This window comes from Odocoileus virginianus, chromosome 6 (genome assembly GCF_023699985.2).
Source record: "Odocoileus virginianus isolate 20LAN1187 ecotype Illinois chromosome 6, Ovbor_1.2, whole genome shotgun sequence".
Classification (NCBI taxonomy): domain Eukaryota; kingdom Metazoa; phylum Chordata; class Mammalia; order Artiodactyla; family Cervidae; genus Odocoileus; species Odocoileus virginianus.
In genome coordinates, this window is record NC_069679.1 from 88303177 (window position 1) to 88323767 (window position 20591).

Here is a 20591-nt window from a genome sequence, read left to right on the forward strand (position 1 = left end):
GGTCAAAACCCCTAAAACACATATAGCAGGAGCAATACTGTAACAAATTCAATAAAGACTTTTAAAAGAAAAAGAAAGTGTAAGCTCATGTAGGAAACCCTCAGTGACAGCTCACCCTGGAACCTCAGCCTGGAGTTCACGCCGCAGTCCAGCTACAGAGGTCGACCAGCACTTCTGGACACTTGGTGCCCAGACAAAAGCTTGTTCTGTTACTCGCCTGGCCCTTTATGGGGATCATTACGGTGATACCCTAACTGTCTCTCCACTGAGCAGGAATCCCTTCCCGCCTCACCGCGGCCATCCAGCCCAGGCAGGCGGGCGCGCCTGCACCCCATGCCCACGGTGGGCCGCCCGACCCCTGGCCCCCAACGGGCTCTTTTCCCCACTGTCCTCGCCTTTCTCTGGGAGCTGCACCACGGGGCCCTTCTCACTGCTTCCCACGGCAGAGCGGGAGAAATTTACCAGCTCCCTGGTCTCCCAACTACCCTCCTGTGAAGGACAGCTGGCCTCTGCCCCTGGACAGGCGTCCAGCCTTGCTGTGAGACCTTCGACACTCAAGGGCACGGCCCTGAGAACTTTCATGCTATGTTCTCCCGCTCAGCCTGGGCTCTGAGATCTTTGTCCGCCTCGGTTGGAGGCCCCGCCCTCGGGGCACACATCCGTCCCCTTCCTTCCTGTGGCGGGGGCGGGCAGGGGCCCTGGGTCCAGTCCCTCTCCAGCCTGTGTCCTCCATAAAGCTGCCCGGGCACGTCTGCCCACACGCCACCCTGCCCCCTCTGCACGGCCTGGGCAAGCCCCACCGTCTGCATCTGAGTCCACAGCTTTTTGGACCAGCTGAACGCAATGGTAGTGTGCGCCAGGATAAGTCTATTTCTCAGCAACGTTTCCCCTCTGGTCTTACCAACATCAGCTCCTGCACATAACCCTCCTGGCCTCCTTCCACACTCACCTCTCCCTTAAAGGCTGTTCCTCTCTGTCCCCCTCATCTCACGTTCTGGCCGTGAGAGTCCAGGCTGACATGGTCAGAGGGCAAGCAGATGGCCCTGCTTGCAGGGCCTGTCCCTGCTCCGGTCATCGTGGCCCTGGTTCCGAATCTGGCCCGACCTCGGCCCGGGTGGCATCACCCAGAGGCCATTCCTTTGCCCTGAGTTCCGCCCTCTGCCCCCGACTCCCGATCACAGTGTTACTGGTGTGGAAACAGTTGCTTTATGATTCATTAATTCATCTTGGGTCTTAGAGTGAAAGTCTTTTTAACCATAGCATGCAAATGTATGTAAATTTATACACTTATGCAAAAATGATATGAAAATATGCCTTTAGATTTTCTGGAAAAAACGTCTGATCACTATGAATCCCTCCCTTGTCAACAGCATGACTTTGTAATTCTTCATCCCGTCAGCTCACTGCTCCCTTACTATCTGCCCACACTCAACTCTCTTATCTTGTGCTAACTCATTATTAATATTAAACACATTATTTCTCTTCTTTCTTCTCACTGTATGTGAATTTAAACACATCTCTGAAGGCTGAAACTATTAGAAAACTGTCAGTTTTTGCTGGAGTCTCATGTACATTTCTGTTGTCAAGTCTGACCTTATGTTAACTTAAATGAAAACCATCTGCCTCCAAGTCGTTAATGCTTTTTTAACAATATTACTGTGCTTGCATTTCTCTGCAGTCGTCCCTCTGCTATTAGCTGGGCTGGTGGAGGGGGCCGGACCTGCTCTCACAGGGAACAAATGACCCTTGCCCAGGGAACAAGCTCACGCCCCTGACTGGGAACCATTCTCCACGTTTATCACCGGCCCCTGGTCTCCACCTGTGACAGAACGCGGCTTCCTCCTCTCAGGACGGCTGCCTCCGCCTGCCCCCTGCTCCTCTCCTCTTTCTCTGAGCATCAGGGCTGACCCAGACGCTCTTTCTGCCCCCCGGGTTTTGCCACGGGCAGACTGCAGTCTGCCTGCAGGCAACTGCTTCCTTTGGAACCCCTTGGCTGGACCTTCGGGGGGGCGGGCCCCTTTGCCGCTCAGGTCCTTCAAACTCCTTCTAGTGCTGACCGCTGACCCCTGGCCTGGCCGGCCAGGCAGGCCTCCCTGGCGTCCCCATCACTGCACAGCCTGCTCCCTGAGAGTCAGGTGGCTGCCAACATTCACGTCTGTTTCTGCCTCCTCTGCCACCTAAGTCTAGAGCCCTGACTCTTCCTTGAGGTGTGACCTGGTGAAAAGACAGCCTCGTCTCCCTGCTGCCCCTTCGTCTTACTGCTTCCTAATCTTTTCAGGCCCAAACGGCCAGTGCTTAGTCGCCTGGTCAGGTCTGACTCTGCGACCCCATGGACTGTGGCCGCCAGGCTCCACTGTCTATGGATTTCCCAGCAAGAACACTGGAGGGAGTCGCCATGCCCTCCTCCAGGGGATCTTCCCGACCCAGGAAATGAACCCGGGTCTCCTGCATTGCAGGCGGAGTCTTTACATCTGAGCCACCAGGGAAGCCTGTCTTCACTGAGCGGCTGCACCCCAGTCTAGTTTCCCTGCGGACAGAAGCAGGACCTCTTACGACTCGACACGCGATGTTGGCTCCTGTGTTCTCACTTGTATCTGGGTCTAAGACCATGCTTCTCTCTGCAGCGGAGGAAGCTGAGGCGCAGAGAGCGTGAGTAACTTGCCCAGGGTCCCAGAGCTAGTGACTGACAGACCCGGGGCTCCTGCCCAGGCCTCCAAAGTGTGTGCAGAGGCCAGCTTCCTCCCTTCCTGCGCCCAAAGCCAGAGGAACACTTTCCTGTGCAGCTGGGGAGGGAGGCAGGAAGGACAGGGTTGTGACGTTTCAGGGCTGGGGGGCCCGGGTTCCAGGGGCTGCCCCTCCACGGGCGCCAGGAGGCCCGGCAGCAGGAGGGGAGCCTGCCTTTAGCTGCGGCGGGGCTCCCACTCGCTAGGGCTGGCCTGAGCAGACCCAGGCCAGCGCGCATCACCGACTAGGTCACCAAGAAGGAGCTGGCCCAGCCACCCTCTGAGAGCCATAATGACCACAGTCACAGGGCAATTTCGGACCACGAGATCTAAACTAAAATCTGCAGGCGTGTGGGACTAGCCTGCCTCCAGCCTGGCTGGTTTTTGAACACATCAGGATGCATCGAGCAATCTTGTTGTTGTTAAGCTGCTCAGTCGTGTCCAGCCCTTTGTGATCTCATGGACTGTAGCCGCCAGGCTCCTCTGTCCATGGGATTCTCCAGGCAAGAACACTGGAGTGGGTTGCCATTTCCTTCTCCAGGGCATCTTCCTGACCCAGGGATGGAACCCATGTCCCCTGCATTGTCAGCTGGATTCTCTGCCACTGAGACGTCTGCAGGGTTTATTATTATTATTACAGTTTTCTACTGGTGAGACCCCTCAGGCAGCTAATGCCTCCGGGCCGGAGAAGGCTCAGCCACGGCTCTGGATCCAACAGGCAAGGCTCCTCCATCACCTGGCCCTTCCTCAGCAGCACTCTCGGCCTGGGCCCGCGGCCGCCCCTTTCAAAAGGGAACGCGCCCGGCATTTGTCAGGGAGTTCAGGTGTCCTGACAAGCTCCAAAGGTGAAACTGAAAACCTTCCTGGTGCGATTTTCCTATTTGATCTTTAGTCTCATGTGTTCCCCTTGGGGATGAACAAGAAATACTTCTCTGAATAATTTATAGGCCCCGGGGTAGAAACACACTGCCTCTTTTTAATAAAAAAGCTGGGTACATGGCCTTGATTATACCTCTTCTGTGATACTTCAGCAAAGGTTGGGATATCTCAAAAGCTCTTTACAAATTCCTTTTAAAATAGTGAGACAAAGATAAAAGCCATGTAATGTTTTTAATCAAACAAACGAATGCTTGGATAATACATAAGATTATTTATAAAGCTGTATTGAGCTATGAAAAGTTCATACAGGGAAGCTGAAAAAACTGAACAGCTGTAATTATTGCAAGGTCCGATTTATTTTTAAAACTGAAAGTGACTGTCTTTGGTTTTCTGTTGAATGAGCACCTCCTGGGTGCCAGGACTCTGCTGAGCTCATCATGGGGATCAGTTCACGGAGCTCTCACGAGGGAGCTGGGTAAGGAGCGGCTCAAGGCACAGAATCGCCGAGGCTCCTGGGGGTGTGTGGCCAGCTCACATGCCCCAGGACCACAGACGGGGCTGAACTGGAGCCCAGAGCTGACTCAGATGCGTACATGTCCCACGGTCCCTAACGCCGAGCGCCCCGGCCTTCTGTTGAAAACCAGTAGATGCTGCTCGGTTCTGTCTACATTTTGCGATGTTACTGCGAGCAACGGCGGGAGAACAGAGCCTTTGGGACCCTCGGCAGAACATTTTACTTACTGGTTGCAAAACCATCTCCCCTTAGCCCTGGACAGAAACTCATGGCCTCTCTGGGTGCAAGCTGAATGTTTTCATTTTACAGGAGGCTGGGGTGACTTACCTGGGTCCTCGCAGTGCAGGGAGGCTGTCCCCCCTCCTCTGACCAGATGTCGCTGCCACCCAGTGGCCTCGGGGACAGGCTGGGGTCTTGGCTCCCTCTAGGTAAGGGGCCCCCGAAAATGTAAAGTGCTCTGACTTTTGTCCTGCAGGCTCCCTGGGCTGTGGGCACCCCCAAGGGGGCTGCTACCAACAGCGTGGAGATCAAGATGACCATGATGGCGCCCAGGGTTGCAAGAACGCGGTTCGTTAAGCCCGCGGCCACAGGGTGGCTTGGCCAGCTGGCCCGAGGCCTCTGACCCAGACTCTGCCCTCACACGGCCCAGGCGCCCAGGCGGGCTGTGCCTGCCCACTCCTAGGAGCTCCACCTGCGCAGACCACCGCGGGGACGGCCCACCTGGACCCCCCGGCCGGCCAAGTGCATTCGGAACCAGCACACGGGCTGAAGGTCCAGAGCTGCCGCTGCCTCCGAGGGGCGCCCCCAGACTCACCAGACGCTGCATGCTCTTCACGTGGGTGGGGCTGATGGACAAGGCCTCCTCGTACCACCGCCGGGCCTCGTCCACGTTCCCGCGGAGCTCCGCCACCTGGCCACGCATGTAGAGGACATTGTGGGACATGGGGAAGAGGTTGGCAGCTTCCTGCGTGCAGGCCGTGGCCTCTGCGGGCTTCCCGATGCCGATGTAGACTTCCGCTGTGAGAATAAGAGCACAGACAGATGCACCCTGGGTCGCGGCCCCCAGACGGCCTACAGATGGCTGGGGCTCGGGCTGCGACGCGGACCTCCCCTGGAGGGCAGGAGAACGGCCAGTCCAGGAAGCCCAGGGCCCAGAACCAGCCCCAGCCCAAGTGGGTGCAGCTGGGTGGCAGTCCTTCCTGCCCCCGATGCAGGCACGCGAGTCACGGCCGCGGGGCTTCCCAGGAGATGCCTGTCACCGCCAAGAGGGGCCTGAGGCTTGCCGGGCCCACTGACCCTGGAGGACACCTGCCCCCGGAGGACTCCCACCCCCCGGGGACTCCTCCCCCAGGGGACTCCTCCCCCAGGAGACTCCTCCCCCAGGGGACTCCTCCCCCAGGGGACTCCCCCCACAGGGGACTCCCCCCCAGGGGACTCCTCCCCCAGGGGACTCCCCCCCCAGAGGACTCCTCCCCACCCAGGGGACTCCCCCCCCAGGGGACTCCTCCCCCAGGGGACTCGCCCCCACCCAGGGGACTCCCCCCCCAGGGGACTCCTCCCCCAGAAGACTCCCGCCCCCAGGGGACTCCTCCCACAGAGGGCTCCTCCCCCAGAAGACTCCGGCCCCCAGGCCCACCCGGGACACCGGCCCTCAGGTCTGACGTCTACAGAGGGGGGGCTGGCTGAGCCCAAGGATGGGCCCAGTGAGGTGCACAGCCCCTCGGCGGGCAATGACGCTGCCTCTCGGAGGGTTCTTCTGAAGCCCGCAGGCGTGACAGGGGCCGCGGGTCGAGGCTGACACGCCCGTGGGTAAGAAGTCAGACGGCTGCTCCACCTAAGCCCGGCCTGGGCCGGACGGGAAAGCCACCGCCCGCGGGGACTATAAGCCGAGACCCCGTGCTCTGAGACCCCAGGCTGCCACTTTCCAAAAGCAGCCTCAGGAGCGCTCCGCCAGCAGCCTCAGGGCTCCCTCGTCTGCACAGCGGGCCCGAGCCGCCGCAGCCCCGGCCTCTCTGAAGAAGACCCTCCTTGACCCCCAAGTCCATCAGGCCTGTCAACTCCCGAGGGCCCCGTGGGCACGGCCCCCCATCTCTCCAGCCGCAGGCCCGCGTCATCAAGGACGCCAGGCTCCCAGTCCGTCTCAGCCACGTCCGTGCAGACGCTCGTCGGTCCGTCCCTGCTCGGGGGCCTGCTGTGCTCTGAGCCCACTGACGCCTCCTCCCAGCTCAGGGCAGCCCCATCCCTTCCTCACCTGCTCCTGCCCTGACCACTGCCCTCTGCCCTGGCAGAGAAAGCTGTTTCTGTGCCCGTATCTCCAAGCTCCACACATACTAATATGTTGTGTAGAACCGGATGCACACAAGACTAGGAATGATGGAAGTACGCAATGGAAAAGAACTAGAAGACGTCTACGTTTTCTGCCGCACCTTGGGTGCCGTCTCCCGGAGGCGAGGCCTCCTCTCCGCTCCTGTCTCCCCTCAGCCCCTCTGTGCGGCCTGTGCGGTCGCTGCAGATCAGGCTCCCTGGCAAAGCCCTGGTGGGTCACCCCTTCCTCGGGGTCTCCCGCTCCGGGCACCCCTCAGCCTGCAGCCTTCCCTGACCCCTTCACCAGGGCTAAATTCAGGTGAAAGAGAGGAACAAGGGCCTTCTGAGCTGGTTAGCAGATGCAGGCCTGGGGAGTCTTGCCCCCTGAGTGGTGAGGGGGTCTCCTGACCGGGGGGCCCGGCCTGGGATGCACCCGCAGGCCCCCGGGTGCCCGGTGTCCCTGTTCCTGCATCAAGCTTCGGATACTAGTCAGGCTCCTGCTTGGTGTCAGCTGCAAGGCTGAGAACTGGCCCCACGCTCTGCCTCGGGCTCGGCACCACGTGGAGGTGCCGGGCGAGGGGGTGGTCGCTGACCAGCCCAGACCTCACCGGCCAGCCGTGCGCCTGGCGCAGGGCTGCGTGTCCCCTGGAGACGGAGACGGTCCCCTCACCGAGGTGCCTGCTCCCCACAGGCACTTCTCTGAGACCGCGGGAGGGCCGCTCCTGGTGCGGATGCTGTCAGACCCCCTTCTGCCGTCCCTGGCAGGGACGAGGCAAGGGAAAGGCACGTGGGCACCAGCTTCCCCTGGGTCCTGCGGGCTCCCTGACCCCTCCAAACCACTCCTTCACCCCAAACCCTGCTTCCCCAGGGAGAGGCGCTTCGAGCCTGGGAAACAAGCTGGGCAAGCTGGTGCTGGCTTCCTGGGCAGTGCGCGGGCTCCGCTGCCTTAGTGAATCAGCTGTTTCATGTGGAAATCGCATGAGGGTCAGGAGGACAGAGGTCCTGTGTACCGACGCGCTTCCTGCCCCCCGGCAGAGTCACCAGGCCTGGGGAGGCCGCAACCCTTATCAGCTCCCACGGAAGGCCCTTCGTTGCTTCTGCTTTGGGGGGCTCGGGAAGGGGAAGGAGGCAGGGGCTCTGCTTTCATGGGTGGGTCCCGGCCCTGAGCTCTTCTGGGACCCCCACTGGACCTGCCATCCTCGCGAGGAGTGCAGCCCACGTCCTGCCCTCGCGGAAGCCCCGTCGGGGTCCTGCTGTGCATTTGACATTTGTTTCCGAGCTTGCAAACAGCTGCGTCCACTGTCAAGGGCGACCCCTTCACATCGGCGACGGTGAGAGTAGGGGTCATGTTTCACCGCGTTTGTGACACAGCTTGTCCCTGGTCCCGGTGGTTCCCTAAGTCCCTGCTGCTTCCTGAACCTCTGACCCTCGGGCTGACCCTGACTTGCCACCTGAAGAACTGGTGGCAGCCGGCAGGGAAGCCCCTAACCTCCTCCTCCTGGCCCCTCAGGGGTCTCCCTTCCAGGACTGTGCCCCCGCCCCCACCAGGGCGGCTCTGTCCCCAACACTCCGCTCACACATGTATCCCTGTCACCAGTGCCCAGATGCCAAACCCGACACAGCCTCCTGTCTCCTCCTTACCCACCCTCTCAGCACCACCTAGCTCCTACGTCCACTGAAAACTCACTGCTTCACAGAGGGGAGAGGGCAGGGGAAGGGCAGGTGACTGAGACGCACGGACTAGTAGGGATGAAAGAACCTACGAGAATATATTGTACAACATGGGGCTATGGGGAACACTTGATAATATTATGGAGCATATTATAATATGACATACAATTAATATATATATATACTATAAAATATAATATAGCATATACTCTTATAATATATACAGGTATAGTGAGCGCAGGTATATATTATATGCATAATATACACACACATACAGCGCGTGCATGCTCAGTCGTGTCTGAGTCTTTTGAGACCCATGAACTGTAGCCGGCCAGGCTCCTCTGTTCTCGGGATTCTCCAGGCAGGAGTACTGGAGCGGGTTGCCCTGCCCTCCTCTAGGGGACCTTCCCCACCCAGGGATCGAACCCGCGTCTCATCATCACTCTTGCATTGCAGGCGGGTCCTCTGCCACTAGCACTACCTGGGAAGCCCAGTATGGTATACGGCACACATTATTTATCATGCTTTATTTTATACATGGAGTGTAACCTTTAAAAACACAGGAAAAGTACACGGTTGGTTTAGAAATCGTCGTCCCAGAAGCTCCCGAGTGATCGCTGCCGGGTGAGCAGGCTCATGCGTTACCACCTGTGATTGTCATGATGGTGTCACTTTGCAGGGAGAGCAGCAGGGCTGGGGAAGCGGGTCCTGGCAGCCCGCGGCAGGGCCGGGGTCTCGGTGAGTCCGGCCTGGGACCCAAGCCCCTGGGTTCCGCACAGGCCCCTCTGCAGACCCCCGGCTGCACAGACAGCACTGCCCCCCACCCCCCGCCCCAGCTTCCCCCCACCTTGCTGACCCCTCGCTTGCCACTGATTTGGCTTTCCTCTCCTCCCCCATTTTTCGGGGGTGCTACACTGGATCCCGGTTGTGGGGTGAGGGGTCTCCAGTTGCAGCCCACAAGCTCTCAGGTGCGGCCTGTGGGGTCCAGTTCCCTGACCAGGGATCGAACCAGGGCCCCTGCGTCGGGAGTGTGGAGTCTTAGCCCCTGGACCCCCAGGGATGTCGCTTCAGGCCTGGGCCCTGCTGTCCCTTTCTCCATCAGCATTCCCTCCCAGGCCTTCTCCTCACCTTCCTTGCCTTTAAAACGCCACTCACGACTTTCTGTTTGCAGCCCAAACCTCAAGCAAGGCTTGAGTACCCACCTGCTCCCCAGACCCAGGCCGCCCGCGGTGGGGAGCAGAATCATCACCACCACCGACTCCTGCACCCGCGCGTCTCGGCCAGCAGCAGCTCCTCCATGGATACACCGACCAGCTTCACCGGGAAGACGCCTCGGGCGCCCCCTTCCCTCCGCCCAGAGCCCCCGCGGTCTCAGGAACAGCGCTCCCGGCCGGGCCCGCGTGGCCCCCGCCCGCCCTCCGCAGGCCGGGTCTGCTGACGGCCGCCTCTCCCTCTCCCGCGTGGCTCCCCGCTCCGTGCCCCCGCCCGCCCTCCGCAGGCCGGGTCTGATAACGCCCCCTCCGGTCCCCTCACGTCCCGCCTGCGGCCCTTCGGGAGGAGACCCTGGCCTCACCCGCGGTCTCGCCGTCTCGCCTCCGCGCTCTCGCGCCCGCGGCCTGCCCACGAGCGCCCTCCACCCACCGCGTGCCCGGGGCTCCTCCTGGCCCGGATACCTCCCTGCTCGTTCTCCCCGAGCCTGCCCCGCCGCCCCAGGGCCCTCAGCACAGGGAAGCCTGCAGGCTGAAGCCTGAACTCCGTGAAGGGAGACACGCCCGTCCGCCCCCTCCAGAGCCTGGAGCTCAGAGGCCTCCGGACGCGGGCGGGGCCGGGGTTCTGGGACCACGCTGGTGGGTCTGGATTCTGGTTTCTCCCCTTGTTGGCCATGTAACCCTAGCGGGGCGACGGGAGACCTGCGTGCTGGAGTTTCATGTGTAAAATGGAGTGACTGAAGGTATGTATACCTCATACGGCTGGGCTTCCCAGGGGCTCATCGGTAAAGAAGCCGCCTGCAATGCAGGAGACGCAGGAGATGTGGGTTCAGTTCCTGGGTTGGGAAGGTGCCCTGGAGGCGGAAATGGCCAACCGCTCCAGTATTCTTGCCTGGAGAATCCCATGGACAGAGGCAACTGGCAGGCTACAGTCCATGGGGTTGCAAAGAGTTGCAGATGGCTGAGCAACTCAGCACGCACTCACACACACACATTTTATATGGCTATTACAAGTGCCAAACAAGCTGAGGCATAAAGTCCTGAGATAAGATCAGACACACACACGGTGCTTGGCAAACGTCAGCCACCTGCAGGCAGCAGGCCAGGAATCCAACTCCGGGCAGGGGAGGGCAGGTCTGCGGGGCTGACCCGCGGAGACTGGCAGGGGGGAAGCCTGACCCTGGGCACGGCGGCTGCCTCCCGCAGGCACGCCCTGTGCAGGGACCCTCACGCCACCTGCCTGCGAGCTGTCTCCATCTTGGCCTGGCGCCCAGGCCGCAGGATCACCCTGAGACCCCGCCAAAGCACCTCCGGGCGGCCAGGAGGAAGCAGGCAGGGGGCAGGGCGGAAGGGACAGGCCAGCAGGGCCAAGGGGTTTGTGAGAGGGTCACAGCTTCACATTCCCAGCAGAAATCCGAAAATCAGATCTTGCATGTCTAAGAATAGCCGCTGGTTTTGATGGTGAGAGGTGCCAAAGCCAAAGCTATAATTATTAGTAAGTAACAAGCAGAAATTATCCACCTACCACAAAGTCATTTTTAGCTGCCATCCCCAAAGGGGATACTGAAGGGTGGGCACCAAGAAGCTGCTTGGTTTGAGAAAGACCCTGGTTCAGCCCTGGACTGTGAATCTATGAATTTCCAACGGCCAGTGACCACGTGCGTGTGCTTCTAAAGAAACAGGTCTATGACTCCCAGAGACATACGTCTATGAGGAGCAACCAACATCACATGCTTTAATTCTGCCCTCCTAACTCCTGTCTCAGTGAGACCACAGAGGAGCTCGCTTCTCTCTGGCCTGGGTTTCCCTTCTGTACAAGAGAGGAAAATAACCCTTCTGACCTTCTTTATAAGATGCTGTATATATTACAAATAGCACTGGAAGATACTTGGAACTTTTAGGAAAAGAGACCATAAAAATGGGTGGTTGCTTTTGACACATCATGTGACGCCCAGATGCTATAAAGAAAAGATTGATAAATGTAAAAAAAAAAAAAATTGTCAAAAAATCACAACAACAAAACCCTAAAACACAAACTAAATGAGAGAAAAGACAGCACGTGACACGAGGCAAATTTCTTTGGTGCGAAACGTAACCAGTGCTCACAAATCAAAAAGAAAGGCTCAGTATCCAAGATGAACGGCAGGACCCACGAGCAGACGACTGAAACCCCACTTTCACCTGTCAGACTGGCAAAGATCTGGGAGTCTGACAGCTCGTTGTGCTATAAAGATCTGAGGAAAGGCCTTGCGCATCTTGCTGTTTAGTCACTAAGTCATATCCAACCCCAGGGACTGTAGCCCGCCAGGCTCCTCTGTCCATGGAATTTTCTAGGCAAGAACACCGGAGTGGGTTGCCATTTCCCTCTCCAGAGGATCTCTCTGACCCACGGGTTGAACCCGGGTCTCCTGCATCGCAGGCGGGTTCTTTACCACTGAGCCACCAGGGAAGACCTCATACCTTATCGGCTGGAATGCAACCTGGCACAGCTGTGGAAGGCAATGTGACAAAATTTACCAAAAACAAAGAGTAACTTTTGATCTATCAATTCCACTTTTAGGAATTATTCTTACACAGAAGGACTGATGCTGAAGCTGAAACTTCAATACTTTAGCCACCTGATGCGAAGAACTGACTCACCGGGAAAGACCCTGATGCTGGGAAAGATCGAGGGCAGGGGACGACAGAGGATGAGGTGGTTGGATGGCATCACCGACTCAATGGACATGAGTTTGAGTAAACTCCGGGGGTTGGGGATGGACAGGGAGGCCTGGCGTGCTGCAGTCCATGGCGTTACAAAGAGTCGGACACGACTGAGCAACTGAACTGAACTGAACTTACACAGAACAATGTACAGAAGGCTATTTACTGATGCACTGTCTGTAACAGGAAAATACTAGAAATAATCTAAATGTGAATCAGCGGATCATCGGTTAAATGATGGTCAATTCCCACAGTGGATTCACCCTCTGATGTGACAGGTAGCGGCCTCGGGGAGCGTCACCCCTCTGGTGGGGCTGCAGCCGCTCACGTGGCGGCCATGGGGGGGAGGTGACCGGTGCTCAGGGTGGGGGACGCCTGCATTCCGTGTCTTTTGTGCCCTTTAAACGGTGTACCGTGAGCTTGGATGATTTTTTCAAACATAATTTAAATGAAATTGTCACATAGGTTCAAACAAACCAAGCGACCGAACACGTGGGCTGGCCGCTGGGTATCCCGGGAGGAGCCGGGGGCTCTGGGTCAGAAGTGCCCAGAGGAGGGGTTGCCCAGGGCACGTGTCCATGCCCCGCCAGGTGTCCCGGGAGGAGCCGGGGGCTCTGGGTCAGAAGTGCCCGGGGGGTCCGCCCTGGCACAGTCTCCCCGCCCGCCGGGTGACCCGGGAGGAGCCGGGGGCTCTGGGTCAGAAGTGCCCAGAGGAGGGGTTGCCCCGGGCACGTGTCCATGCCCCGCCAGGTGTCCCGGGAGGAGCTGGGGGCTCTGGGTCAGAAGTGCCCAGAGGAGGGGTTGCCCCGGGCACAGTCTCCCCACCCGCCAGGTGTCCCGGGAGGAGCCGGGGGCTCTGGGTCAGAAGTGCCTGGGGGGGTTGGCCCTGGCACAGTCTCCCCCACCCGCCGGGTGACCCGGGAGGAGCTGGGGGCTCTGGGTCAGAAGTGCCCGGGGGGGGTTTGCCCTGGCACAGTCTCCCAGCCCGGGGGGCCCTCAGGTGCCGAGCGTCCCTGCTCTCCTGGGCTCCCCGCAGGGCTGGTGCTGTTCCCTTGAGCAGCAGAGGGTCGGGGGTCCCAGTCACGACCTCTCTGCCTTTCAGACACACACCCAGCAGCCCAGGACCTGCTTATATAACAGGCTGGATGTCTGGGTCACCTTGGAGTGGCCTCACCTGCCACTCTCAAACCCAGAGCCGCCTCCATCGGGCCCCGCCTCACCAGCTCCCGCTATACTCAGACCACCAGAAAAACGACCAGGAGAGAAGAGACCCACGGAGGCCACAGAAACCCATGACCTGGGGTATCAGGCCTTGATCTAGCTTCTTCCTCTGAAACCTGCGACATTTACAGAAGCTGGCGGTATTGCAGGAGCTGATGACGGGCACAGATGTTCCCTGGTTTCCATACATTCTCAAAAAATGTGGGTCACTTTTATTTTGCTGCCCAGAGCAGTCAAGCTCAAACCACATATGGTAAAACCTTACATTTCAGTGGAAGCTTGTTTTATGAATTCTTTCTGAATTTACCTCCTCAAAGACTAGTTTGAATATATGACACAATTCTAATCTTGACTCAAACAAAGTCAGTGCTTTGAAAGAGTCAATATGGCACCAATCCTCTAAGATTCTAATTTATGCCACTATTCATGCTACATAAGCGTGATTTATATTCTGCTCGGAGTTTATACGGCAGGTACGACATTTGCTTTCCAGAATTCAATTCCACCAACTCCTAGAATGTTAAAAACCATACCTATTAATAGCAACGAGAGCCTTATTCTCTCTTACAGGCTATGGCAATGAGAAATGGATGCCACGTGATTAATAAAACTTCTAGGACAACTCCAAATGGAATCTTAGCTGCCAAGTTCGTCAATGCTCTCAGAAGCAGATACACAGCTTCTTTCCAAGGGTCATGGTAGACCCCGCCAAGAGGAGCAAAGTGTGGGTTTCTGAGCACGGGGCCAGCATCCACCACTGAAGCTGTCCTGGACTCACTGCCCCTCATCCAGGTCATGAGCATTTCTGAGACACAAGCAAGAAGAGCAGGGCCTGAGGGGTCAGGGGAGCTGGGTCCAGCCTGGAAGGGTCACCGTCAGCCCTCTGGCTTTGCAGACTTTGGCCCTTCAAAAACTCATCTTGAGGGACTTCCCAGGCAGTCCAGTGGTTAAGACTCCATGCTCCCAGCACAGGGGGCTCGGGTTGGATCCCTGGTCAGGGAACTAGACGCCACATGCCGCAGCTGAGAGTCTGCACAAAGCAACTAAAGGTCCTGCCTACCACAACTAATGCCCGGCGCAGCCAAGTAAATGCCCGTTAAAAACAACAACAGTGGCTCAACTTCACGCCCATTTTGAAGGACAACGCCGCCCCGCTACTCGCCCTGCAGGTTCAGGCAGTCTCACCTGAGCTGGACACTAAAGAGAACCGCTTCTCTTTCTGGTTTTTGCCATCAGTGCTCATGAGGGTGACGGGAAAGGACAGTCATTATGTCCTAGACTGGGGACCGGGCCCTTCTGCAAGCAAGCCGCAAGGGCGGCTTCACTGCTGCTCCTGGGTCCTCAGCATCAGCCCGTCTAGAGCCCCTGAGAGGCCGAAGGCTGACAAGCATCTGAGCAGGGAGAACAATGAGCGGCCTTGAGTCACCCCTCGCCTGTGCTTCTGCTCAGAAGAATATAATTTATTAATTTATGGGCATTGTTACGGCTCATTTAAAGGTGCCAACACAGAAGGCGCTGGCTGAGCTTGGCTCTGGGACATGCCCAAGCCAGGTAAATAAACCCAATTGTGTCTTCTTACACAAAGGTTGCAAACAAGGTCGAGCATCGTACAATTAGCCTTGGCACAAGCAGATTAAACAGATGGGCGGCGGTGGGTAAGAAGCACTCTGCCCAGCCAGATCTGGGCTTTCACCGGGCACCCCGGAGCCAAGCCTGGGAAGGCCTCGCAGATCAAGGGCTGAAACTTGAGAAGCGGAAGTGACCTTTCACACGGAACTACACACATGCAAGCAAGTCAGCCGCCATCACTGGCTCCCTACAGGGGGATTCTCACGGCTAAAATGTCCGTGTGCTGGATTTATTTGGGGAGACTTCCTAGCTATGCAGCAGCAGCCGTGTGAAACTGGGCTTGTGGGGGGGTCACACCTGCTTTCTGGGTTGGCGTCCCTCAGGCAGCAACGGGTATGCGCCTTGCTCTCTGAGGATCGCCAGGAGTGCCGTCAGAGAGGGGAGTCTGGACACAAGAGTGTTGTCCTTCCCCGGCCTAGATGAAGACGTCTGTCACCCGCACCCCGACCCCCCTCCCAGGGTCTCTGGGATTGTCACTGCTGGAGTGTGTGGGGTGCTGAGCTCAGGAGAGGGTGCGGTGAACCCCGCGGCGCGGAGGAGGAAACGGAGGCTCATCACCCTAGGAGAGGGTGCGGTGAACCCCGCCGCGCGGAGGAGGAAACGAGGGCTCATCACCCTAGGAGAGGGTGCGGTGAACCCCGCGGCGCGGAGGAGGAAACGGAGGCTCATCACCCTAGGAGAGGGTGCGGTGAACCCTGCGGCGCGGAGGAGGAAACGGAGGCTCATCACCCTAGGAGAGGGTGCGGTGAACCCCGCGGCGCGGAGGAGGAAACGGAGGCTCATCACCCCCAGGAGAGGGTGCGGTGAACCCCGCGGCGCGGAGGAGGAAACGGAGGCTCATCACCCTAGGAGAGGGTGCGGTGAACCCCGCGGCGTGGAGGAGGAAACGGAGGCTCATCACCCCCAGGAGAGGGTGCGGTGAACCCCGCTGCGCGGAGGAGGAAACGGAGGCTCATCACCCCCAGGAGAGGGTGTGGTGAAACCCGCGGCGCGGAGGAGGAAACGAGGGCTCATCACCCTAGGAGAGGGTGCGGTGAACCCTGCGGCGTGGAGGAGGAAACGGAGGCTCATCACCCTAGGAGAGGGTGCGGTGAACCCCGCGGCGTGGAGGAGGAAACGGAGGCTCATCACCCCCAGGAGAGGGTGCGGTGAACCCCGCGGCGCGGAGGAGGAAACGGAGGCTCATCACCCTAGGAGAGGGTGCGGTGAACCCCGCGGCGCGGAGGAGGAAATGGAGGCTCATCACCCCCAGGAGAGGGTGCGGTGAACCCCGCGGCGCGGAGGAGGAAACGGAGGCTCAGAGCTGAAGCAGGCCCGCCGGAGCTCCGGGTCCGGGACAGCGCGCTCTGCGGCCCTGGGCAGAGGCGGTCTGGGGGGCAGTGGCCCTGCTCCTGCGTGGACGCTGCCGCCCCGGGCGCATGCCCCCCTCGGGCGCGGTGGCAGGCGGGGTGGGGCTGGGGACAGAGCGGTACCTGCGTGCAGCCAGATCTGCGCCAGCGTCATCCAGGGGTGCAGGGGGCCCTGCTTGGGGGCGCTGCTCTGCAGGGACGAGGCCACTTCCGACAGCGCCTGCTCCACTCTGGAGGCCGCGACTGACGTGGCGTGGATGGAGCCTGCGGGGTTGGGGTGGGGGTTCGAGAAGACCGCATCAGAGGCGAAAGGACACCGAACCAGCCAACCCCGCACGCCCCGCAGCCCCCACACAGACACGAGACCAAGACGCACACGCGTCCCTCCCCCGGGGGTGTCTGAGTTTTGAGGGTCACACCCCATGCGATCGCTGGGGCCTGGCATCCTAGTTTCTGTCCTTGGTCTTAGTTCCTGTCCTTGGCGTCAGCTGCCTTCTGAGTCACAGCAGAGCTTACACTCAGAGCGACTCTCCAGGAGCCTCGAGTGGGCTGAGAAGGGGGACGCAGCAGAGACGCGCTGCTGAAACCCGGCACGCCGGAAGGGCGACCAAGGTGGGCGACAGAGCACCCCTCCCGGGGCCTGGACGTGGAGACTCCCTGGGGGGCAGGGGAGGGACATCCCTGGTCTGCTGGGGAGGATTCTGCTCTCAAACCCAGCAACCTCCCACTTCGTTCCCCTGGTCTTTGAAGGATCTATAGCCATAGTCCAGGACGTGACTTAAAAACTACAGAAACAGCGCACTTTGCCCGCTGTGTCGCAGAGGCTAACACCAGCCTACTGAAGGTCAGTCACAGCAAAGAAGCTACACCCGCCTTACTCTTCTGTAAAAGCTGCTCTTCTGAGGGGCTGGGGCAGGCAGCCCTCCTGAGGTTCACTAGCCAGACGGATTTGGCCCAAGGGCTGCTACTCAGACATCAAATGAGTCAAACAACACGTTCCTCCATGCTGACCTGGGGAGCTCCTACCAGACAGAGGCCACCTTCCGAAACGGGGGTCTCTCCCCACCTCTTTCCCACGTCCCCTCTTGGAGAAATGGTTTCAGAACCAAGAACAGGAGTCTCAGTTACTTCACATTGAAAATTGGTGATATTTATATTCACTGGCAACATTCTTAATTTATAACTCATCCTCAAGTGTAATACGGAGATAAACATTCCAACCCTGTCAGTGGTAACTATCAACTTATCATGAGGTTGTAAATGGTGATAATATAGACAGATACATGCTGACTACTCAAATAAAATGAGTTGGGTCCACTCTGTGAGCATAAAAATAATTTCTGCTGGGGCTTTCAAATGTACCATAATTATTCATTTTTAAGAGTATTTGCAGTGATAAACTGGCCATCCATATTGTGTTTTGACGGTCCCAACATGAAGGAAATGTGGATTTTTCTCAATATGCTCAAATCTTTCGGTGGGAGGGGGTTGGTGGAAGTGAAACGCGGGAGGGGGCTGGGGACCAGCCTGAGAATCCAGCTTCTGTGGACAATCCCCACACAGACAGCACCCACGGGGACACATAAGAGGGTGGTTCTGGAGAAGGACCAGGGAGGCCTCCAGAGTCAGTGCTGCCACGAGGCCAAGTTCAAAGGTGATGCAGGAGAGCTGATGGAGTTCAGCTAAGAACTGACCGTGCGGAGACAAAGTGTGTCAGAATACCTAGAAAAAAACCTAAGCAGCAAGATGATGAAGCTGCTGTTGATTTTGGGGGTCTTGCTCTGTTTTCAATCTCTTTATGGAAAATCAGTATTTAACTGATAACAAGGATGGATGCAGCTTCTCTGCGATTTCTAATATGATGATTAGTTAAATCAGTGAAACTGCTGTTGCTACATCCTGACGCTGTTCCCAAGCTGGCTGACCTTCTCACTGACTACCTCCAACAGAGGTTCTCAACCTCGGCTTCACATTAGAATCACCTAAGGTTTAAAACAACGATCATGATGCCATAGTACAGCATCACTGATGCTAGGGGCGGAGCCAGCCATCTATTCGTTAATAGCTCAGGTAACGCCAACGTACAGCTAAGACTGAGGCCCTGACCTGGAGAGACGGAAGAGGGTGTTATTAGATGACAGGTCAAGAAACGTCTGCGGGTGTTGTCTACACAGCTCAGCCAGCTTGGGCGGTCCTGCCTCCCTGCAGCCCAGCGGTCTGGGGAAAGGGAACCCGGAAGCTCTTGTTTTTTAGGACGGAGGTTCTCAGAGTCCTCTTATCTCAGAATCCCTTTGGACTCTGCAAAGTCATTTTAAAAAATTAATTAATTAATTTGGCTGCACCAGGTCTTAGCTGCGGCATATGGGATCTAGTTGCCTGACCAGGGATCAAACCTGGGCCTCTGACTGGGAGCGTGGAGTCTTAGCCACTGGACTACTAGGGAAGTCCCTCTGCAAAGTTATTGCAAGACCCCTCAAGAGATCTTATTTACATGGGTTATATCTACTGATACTGAAATAAAAAATGAAATCAAAACTGAGAAATGCTTAAAGTGTTTCATTTTTAAAAAAGAAAAAGTAATACACCACCACTCTAGAAAAATTCTACACATTTTCTACTAGATTCTCAGACTCCTTGGCTACAAGGATTTGTGACTTTTAGACAAAGGGCTAATTTTGCTTTTCAGATGATCTGTTTGATTCACAAATGAACTACTCAGAAATAATGTCAAAGTTCCTTCTCTCTGCAGTACTATACCCAGCTGGGGCTTCCCTGGTGGCTCAGATGGTGAAGTGTCTGCCTGCATGACCCAGGTTTGATCCCTGAGTCAGGAAGATCCTCTGGAGAAGGAAATGGCAACTCACTCCAGTATTCTTGCCTGGAGAATCCCATGGATGGAGCCTGGCAGGCTACAGTCCAGGGGGTTGCAGAGTCGGACACGACTTCATTCACTCACACACACAACTAAATTCATTAATTCTTCACATAATAAAGTTTCACTGTGAAGAATGTCTGGCAAATGATGATGCCAGGAGTGGTGATTATCAGTTTTAGTGGACATGGCCTGTTCCAGGCACTCTGGTTTGCATTTTATGTATATTGCTTCATTTACTCTTCAAACAATTCTCTGAGGCAGGTAACACTGTTACCTGCATTGTTTAGATGACAAAATTAAGATTTAGTGAGTAAGTTACCCAAATGCATACAGCCAGCAGGTGACTCAGACACTGGTCTAACTGCAAATCTCGCCTCTAAATCCAGCTCGACTACCACCTCCTCCAGGAAGGCTGCCGTGAGCCTTTGGTTCCTCCTCCTCACCGATCTTGGGTAAAACGTTAGACCTCGGGACCTCAGTGCCACATATCCTCCTGTGGTCACAGTGATCCCTGTACAGACCACACTGTTTGATGTTAAAGTTAATGCAACTGTCTCTCTTGTGAGACTGAGTGGTTCTGGAAGACAGGAGTCATGTCCTCCATTTAGGTATTTTGAAAGTGAAAGTCGCTCAGTTGTGTCTGACTCTGCAACCCCATGGACTGTTCAGCCCATGGAATTCTCCAGGCCAGTCCATGGAATTCTCCAGGCCAGAATACTGGAGTGGGTAGCCATTCCCTTCTTCAGGGGATCTTCCCAACCTGGGGATCGGACCCAGGTCTCCTGCATTGCAGGATTCTTCACCAGCTGAACCACCAGGGAAGCCCACTAGGTATTTTAGAGGCTAACAATGCCAGGCCCCGGAAGTGTGCTTGGTAAATGCTCACGGGACGAATGAATGAATGATGGGTGAATGAGCACTGCCAACAGACTTGTCACTGGATGAAATCTGGAAGATGGTGGCTCCCTTTGAGGGAACCATGGCTGGGTGCCCTACCCTCCTTCCCTAAAGGCCCAGTGCCAGAGCCTTCCCGTCTCAAAAGGCTCCTCCCAGCCGCTGGCACTAGGACTGCCAATGGTGCACACCTGAATCCACACTGCTCATACCAGGGGCTTCCCAGCGCCATTGTAACCAACCCCTTACCCAGGGAGGGCAACTGAGGTCCATTAGAAACAACTGTCTCCTCACCGGATGATCCCTTTTCACACACACCTCACGGGGCAGGCACCCTTCAGGCTCTGAGCGAGGGGTAGGTATCTGAGCATTCAACAGTTATTAACAGGAGCAGGTGATTTACAGTAATGATAAAAATACTTCATAGCTAATGTCTACAGTGCTTCCCTTGTGGCTCAGTGGGTAAAGAATCCGCCGGCAATGCGGGAGACCTGGGTTCAATCCCGGGGTTGGGAGGATCCCCTGGAGAAGGGAATAGCAACCTACTCCAGTATTCTAGCCTGGAGAAGTCCATGGACTCTATAGTCCATGGGGTCGCAAAGAGCTGGACACGACTGACTG

General features: G+C 57.1%; 1 protein-coding gene across 5 annotated transcripts in view; it reads right to left on the bottom strand.

Moving 5' to 3' along the window:
- TTC7B (tetratricopeptide repeat domain 7B) overlaps nucleotides 1-20591 on the bottom strand; it is a 267917-nt gene that overhangs the window by 21045 nt on the left and 226281 nt on the right. For all 5 annotated transcript variants that reach the window (XM_070469788.1, XM_070469792.1, XM_070469789.1 and 2 more), the window contains 2 exons: nucleotides 16325-16465; nucleotides 4931-5133 (listed from right to left, as the gene is read on the bottom strand). In XM_070469788.1, the coding sequence (XP_070325889.1) occupies nucleotides 4931-5133; nucleotides 16325-16465 (344 nt within the window). The remainder of the gene's footprint in view (nucleotides 1-4930; nucleotides 5134-16324; nucleotides 16466-20591) is intronic.